Raw genomic sequence first — 7,259 nt, 5'->3', positions numbered from 1 at the left:
TTAATCATAATTCATTCACAATTATTTTTCTAAAACATCTACAGTTACATAATCCCACCCATTTCCATCCATTATCACAGATTTAATTATTTGTTAAACAGTAGTTGCCAGCAATTGAAAGCTGTAAGGCTTTTTGCATATTAGTAGAGTCTTCTGAACTACAAACACAAGAATATCACAACTATTACTCTCACTTTACATGGCAACCCCAGGTGGCAGATGTTCCAAAAAGAAATGTGTTGCTTACGTGGAGTTAATAAAAATGACAGAGAGCGCTCTGTGCCTCGTTAGCTCTAAAACCCTTTCTCCTTTACTAAGATTATTTTCTAAATCTACAGCGTATTCCTCATTTGGAACCAAGAACTTTGATGAGTTGACCTTTATCTTCCATTGCTGCTATTTGGCAAATTTGCAAGTCAGGCATAGTAGAGCTCTCCAGTAACACTCTATGTACAGAGCACAGTTTAAACAGATGGGTTGCTTGGAATCCATACCTCCCTCCGTCTGAAGGGAACTACTTTGAGGTTTTCTGGAACTGTTGTAAACAAGAGGATATTTTTTTTTATATATATATGCGTGTATATATATATTTATATATTTTATATATAAATGTTCTAAATGTCCTTTGGGAGTCCATTTGTTTTTATCTTTCCAAATGATGACTAAATACCTGATCTGTAGCATTTCTCCTGAGAAGATACTAGTAAGGGAATGACAGTTTTGATGCACTTTGGAATGGCACAATCACGTAAACGCTTGCACAATTAAGACTTATGAACTCATCCAAAGTTTCTAAACATGATATTCTAACTAAGAACTAAAATACCAGCACAACGCAGCAAGTTAAAAAAGAAAATTCTATGTAATCAAAATATAAACAAGTACATAGGAAATGGGTATCTGTCAGTAAATCTATATCTTTTTAAAGTAGGAAACATATGCACTTAAGAAAAAAATGTAGCTATCTGACAAACTTTGTAAAAAAAGGTACTTTCCAAATGCATAACAAATGCCAAGATATCCCGTAACTGGCCAGGTATAGCCACATGAGAGCTGCATGGCTTAGAGCAACCTGGGGAGTGGTGGGGTGGAAACAAAAAAAACAACAACAACAACAAAAAAAAAAATCACAAAAATCAGCAAGTCTAGGAAAAAAAAAATAAAATCACATCATCATCTAAATTACTGTATGCTTATATCACAACTGCTAAAGGAGCCGGGGCAGGGGGCGGGGAGAGATTGCAGTTTAATGATTCTTAGAGTTACCTCTAAAAACTCAGAAGAAAAAAATATCAACTTAATATACTAATCCTAAGCACCAATTTAATAATTTAAGTTAACTGTATTTATATTTCTCCTACTAGGATGGAGCAAGTTCTGCTTGAAGGCTTAAAGTTTAACTCTGGAGCCCATCTGACTTCTGTGTTCTTGCCACACTTTTGCTGCCGTTCACATCAAAGTCACCGTAAAGACTCTTTAAGTTTCAAACTCTCCAGGCAAGCAATTCTTTGAAAAGACAATTATGTCCTACAGTTTAAATCAACTTTCAGGTCACGAAAAGTGAAACATGCCAGTATTTGCTTAGTCTGTTATTAAATAGTCTGTGAAAATGGAACAGCCAACACCATTCCTCGACAAGATTTGCCTTAGAACTAGCAGCACCCAGGGCAGACCAACTGCGAACACATCCAGACTCCACTAGGAATTAGTAGTGTTAGAGAATTGCATATATGTTAGATCAAGAAGGCATCGCCATACGTGTGGCATTGTTACATTGTTTTTCCTCTATTTTTGTCATTAAGAAAAAACAAAGGAAAACAGCCCTACAAAGAGCTTTTTGGTTGTTTTGTTTGTCTTTGCACCTGGAAAAAGCAGCACAGTACTCCCCAGCTGGAACAGCTCAGCACTTCCCATCAGCTTAGTTCTTTCAGAAAGCACTTTCACATAGTTAAGGTGGTCTACTTCCGCTAATTCTCAGAGCTAACCTTTTTTCCAGTATATATTTCATGCCACTTCCTGACAGCAATTTCAGAACTGAAATGGATCTATGGTAATGTTCACTACTGACTGTGACCAGATCTTGACACAGACCATCAAGCCAGGCCCTTGGGATGGTTCCACACATTGAACTCAAGCTCAGACTAAAAATCTCACTGAAACTCAAAAGCTGGAGTGGTCATGAATCTCAGCTACTTTTCCCTATTTGAACCCTCACCCTGTAATGAAAGCACACACACCGAGGGAAAATAACAACCGCCTGAGCTGGGAGTGTTAAGACACCGGTGAGTTATCTTGCTGCTCTTCAGTGACTGTGGATTCGCTGTGCTCCTCGCTCGTCTCGTTGGAGGGCTCCTCGTAGCCCGGCTCGGCGGGATCCAGGCTGCTCCCCTCGCTTTGCTCCTCGCTTTGCTCTTCGCTGGCCTCCGCAGACTGCTCCAAGTTGCTCTCCAGAGAAGCCGGAGAGCTGCCAGTTACACTTTCATTTTGGTTCATTTCATTAAAAGGCTGTGGAACAGGTGCAGGAGACTGTACAGCATTTTCACTGGCAGGGATGGGCACTTTGGTTGCACCGATGTCAACGACAACGTCATTTTGTGGTAAAGTTACCTTCTCCACAAGTTTCCATTGAATAATACTCATGTCTTTCCCTCCAGTTGAAATCAAGTGACCATCACTATGGGTGAAGCTGACATTTGTCACATGACTACTGTGAGCGCTGTATTTGTGACTTGGAGCCTATCAAAAACAAGCAGAAAGATAAATCACATGCTTGACTACAAGAGCACATGATACTGAAATCTACGACTATTTTTGCTTAGCCCTTCAAGACAGCTCTTCGTTCACATGAGACTAAAGAATTAAATTCATATTAGGTTTCCTCCCCACAATACATCCTCTCTTCTTACGGTTTGTAACTTGGGACAGATTAAGATCTTTATGCAAAAAGTAACGGACTTAACACCAAATCCAGCCAACAGAAAGCATCAAGCCTCTGCTCCAGAACTTAAGGATAACTATTGCCACTTCACTTTTAGGTATACTATTTTATATTTTCTATTTTACATGTAAACTTCATGGGGAAAACCACGCTTTTGTCTCCAGCACTGTTCTCAGCTATAAATGAGCTATTTGGCTGCTAGGTTCCAACGACCGAGCTGGAAGCAGGTGTCTGGCAAGCAAAGCTTTATGCAATGCAAACAAGCACATAGACTAGACCGGTCTAGACTTACCTTTGGCTTGGAACAGGGATACTGAAAGAGATGGACCTTACAAAAGTCATCAGCAACTGCTATCACTTTTCGGTTATGGGATCTGACAAGGGCATTTATGTCTGTCCCATCTGATCCTTCGGGCCAAACTCCTAGGGAGAGAATAGAGCAAATATTTAGTGATGGTAGTTTGAGAAACAAATTAAAAGACAATCCATAAACAAAAATACAATCTATAAAGCTGTGAGAAAAGGAATGCTTAAGAAAAGGTAAAGAAAGACACTCAACTGGAAAATGGAATATGCATTGCATTAAACATCATTGATATTTTGCTAGTATAATGCTGCTCCCGCACCCCCTGTCCCTCCAAACCCTTGGCCTCGGCCAGGATAACCTCTAGGGCTTGATGGGTTTCCTGTTCAAAACCTTAGCCTTCTTTAAAGCTTATTTTAGGATTAAGTTTGCCGCTAAATCTGGCAACTCTTAATTTAACACTTTCATTCATACACAAACATTTTAAAAGCAAAACTGATGCTGAAGCATGGAACGAGCCCAGGTACTGTACGTTATACAAAGATTTCTTTTGGTTTTATTTTAAATCTGGAGCAACTTTTAGTGTTTGCATGATTCAAAGGAGACAACTGATTGATGATGCTTTGCACAGAAACCCAGCCTGTACAAGTTTCATAGATGTAAGTGCTGTCAAGTGCTTAAGTACAATTCAATATGCTTTTATGTGAAAAGAATGACACTGATATGTCTAGACAAAAGAATAACAACATCGCCTGGACGAAAAGTACTGAATAAATTGGGGAGGGGGGAGGCTCTAGTCTTAACAAAAAATAAAGGCCCTAGAGATTCCCATTACAAAATTGAGATTCAAATCTGCAAGACAAGCTGAACAAAAGGTAAGGAAGGGGTGATAAGATACTAATTTATACCAAAGGTACCATACTTTTACAGCTCAGACTTGTGTTTCTGATTAGTACAGGAGTTAGGAGGAAATTTCCCCCTCAAATTTCACCTCCCACCCCAAAAAACTGTGTCTGATTGACCAAAAGTGATTTCCATTATCAGATATGAAATTATCTTCTTCCTCCCTTTGACTTTGGTAAAATAAAGCACGTGCTGTCTACTATTTTACACAGCACAAAATGCCAACTTAGAATTGCCTTATCTTTTTCAAACTTCCACACTATCTCTTCTTGTTTTTAAGCAAAATGACAAATAGTGTTTAACTTTAAAGTGTTGGTTTGTTTTTTTTTTTTCCATTGTCACTGGGTGGAGTAAGAACTTTATTTTCTCTGAAGAATAACAAAAGTAGCTTGTTAAGCTTGTCACAATGCCAATAAACTACATTTAGGTAATTTACTACATAAAGACATGAAATGCTAAAGGTATTCAGAAATATTTTAGTGCTCTCACATTAATGAAATTAATCTGAAAAATATATACTATTTAAGAATTTTCAAGTAGCTCAAAACGAATAAATTTTAACTTTCTCCTGCATTCTATATATAAAATACTGTCATCAGGTGGGAGTAATAAATGAACTTCAAATTAGTTTCCTGAAGTTTCATTTACCACCTTAGGCAGGCTGTGCTGAACAGCTGTGCCGTTTCCTCTTCTTTTTAATTTTAGATTGAAAAAAACTAATATTCAAGATTGCATCTCTTATTATACATCTTTTGTGTTCACAAATTCCTTTAACAGCTCTAAAGGTAAGACAACCCTTTGTTATAAGGCAGCAGGATTTGCTTTCCATACATCAGGCAAACACAGAAAAACCAAGACGTTAATATGACCAAGTTCTTAGTTCTTAATAACCGTAAAAATAACAAAACCTCCCAAAATAATAGGATTTTGTTATTAGGTATGACAGCAGCACTTCAATTTTAATAAATTCTGCTAGCCAGCAGCACGCCTCTCAAAAGAATCTGCTCAGACGAAAGTGTGGGAAGCGTGCAGTAAAGCAGAGAGTGACTTTAAGTGCTCATGGTGCAGACTGATGATACCGCTGAGCCAATATAGTAATATCAACTGCCAAAAAGAAATGATGCTATTCTCATCCGAACCATGCATTTCCATCCTCTTTCTTGTGCTGACAACAGTTCAATGCCTGAGCTTATGGACACACTATCCACAGAGCTAAATTAGTAAAACACATACCCCAAAAGCCCAAATCCCATAAACCTAACACTCCCTCCTGAACATCAAAGTGAGCAGCCCCCAGCTTGTTTGGATCCCTGAGCCAGCTGACCCTCAGGTCAAAGCCAGACTTCTTTGGGCAGCAAATATCTGCTAGGTTGGCTTAGCTGCACTGTCTGATTTAATGGGAAAATACTTGCCTTTGTCTGAGACCAAGCCATAATTTTAAGATTCTGCAAAGGGTGTCAGACTACCAGACAATATAAAATTAAAACATGATGAATCTTGGCTACGAAGTTTAAATATATTCTGTTCGGCCCCAGAATAACATCACATGATCTGCCTTATCTACTTCTCTCCCAGGTCCTCTGGAACACTGAAGATTTTGAAAGCAGTTGAGACTAATTAAACTTAATCCAGAGTGGTTAAAGTTTGTATTAATCCAAAAGGGAATGCAGACAGGATGAGCAGACATGTCCATTTTTTAAAAACAGAAAGTAAAAAGGCTTCTCAAAACAGCAGTTACGGGAACTGCTCATCTCCAGCCTGGCCCCAGTCACCAGTAGCTTCTACCCAGCAGCTGTTAAAGAGACAAAGCCAATGGTTTAGATGTGAAACCAAACTCTTCCTGCACTCCCACACTTCATGTCCTTAGATCAGGACTAAAGGGCACTTCTGGGAAAGCACTGGGATTCAGAGAGCTGCTCTCCTTACTCTGTCTGCTCCACCAACTACCAAGTGTAGTGGTAAGAGTTCAGTAGCAACAGAGCCACTGCCTGCTACCTCCACATTTCTGGTAGATTGAAGTACTCTGCATAAAAGGTAAAATTACTTCAGCTCCAAGGCTATTCCAGAAGGAATATTCAGTCCATACAAATTTTTTTCATTGCTCCTGGAGAAAGTTGTCACATTAGTGTCAAACAGAGGTTTGCTTTTCATTTTGTCTAATGTCTCCTGAATCTTCTGATACTCCATTTTAAAAAAAGGCATTTGTGTTGCACTATTATTTCAGTCACAGTAGGAAGGAAGACGACAGTGAGGAAATGACTGCTGTGGAGCAAAATGCACAGAGCATCAGGAGGAAACAGCCATTCACTCTCTACTTCACCCAGACAGACTGAAAAAAACCAAACACACACAACACGGTTCACAATTCTCAGGCTAATGGGGAGCCAATATTTTCATCAAACTAGCAATAAGCAACAGTATTCAGCTCCAGAAACAGCACGCTCCTGTTTATTTCTGCTACCTACCTCAAGCTCCAAACAACTCAAAAATATTTATGCAGTTTATCAATCAGTCAGCTTCCTTCTCTAATCTCTTTATTTTCCCTGCTCTGCCTCAGATCTTTGGTACCCAGAAAGGAAATCAAACCTAGTTATAAAGACCAAATGCCCTCCACCCAACCAATATGCCACAGAAAAGTGTCAGCTTTAGCCCACAAATCAGCTGCAATCCTTTAAGACTACCTGCTCACTAAGCACACGACGGTTCTAAAATACGCACTATAGGTGTCAGGAGCTACAGAAAGTTTTACCTGATTTACTTCTATGCTGCATATGAACTGATGTTCAAAGTTTAACTCCTCCTAGCTTTGAAGAAAAGATTTGTAAACCTAACCCTCACCAATAAAGAATTTGCTGATTTACCTGGTTTTGATGTTTCCTACACAGAGGCAGGTATCTGACCTCAGCAGTGGAAGCTCACACAACTTGCTTTTACAACACCGAGAGGCTGAACCATACTTTTCAACTCCTCACAGAGGGGCTCCTCATTTATGGCCAACAGAGTTGCCTTCAGCAAAAGCAGTTTAAACTGTTTGGTCACAGTCTCAAACTGCACTATTAAAATCAGATCTGTCAGCTTTGTAATTTTTCTTTTTGTACATTTAAAAAATAAACT

General features: G+C 39.0%; 1 protein-coding gene across 1 annotated transcript in view; it reads right to left on the bottom strand.

Moving 5' to 3' along the window:
* Positions 1-842: 842 nt before the first annotated feature.
* EML4 (EMAP like 4) overlaps positions 843-7,259 on the bottom strand; it is a 94,062-nt gene continuing 87,645 nt past the window's right edge. Inside the window, exons 23-24 of the mRNA XM_082481708.1 lie at positions 3,231-3,361; positions 843-2,736 (exon numbers count right to left, since the gene is read on the bottom strand). Of these exons, the coding sequence (XP_082337834.1) occupies positions 2,272-2,736; positions 3,231-3,361 (596 nt within the window). The 3' untranslated portion in view covers positions 843-2,271. The remainder of the gene's footprint in view (positions 2,737-3,230; positions 3,362-7,259) is intronic.

The sequence above is a fragment of the Vanellus vanellus genome (assembly GCF_965231255.1).
Source record: "Vanellus vanellus genome assembly, chromosome: 3".
Lineage (NCBI taxonomy): Eukaryota > Metazoa > Chordata > Aves > Charadriiformes > Charadriidae > Vanellus > Vanellus vanellus.
The sequence above is the reverse complement of the archived record's forward strand: the minus strand, read 5'-3'. Positions and strand labels throughout refer to the sequence as shown.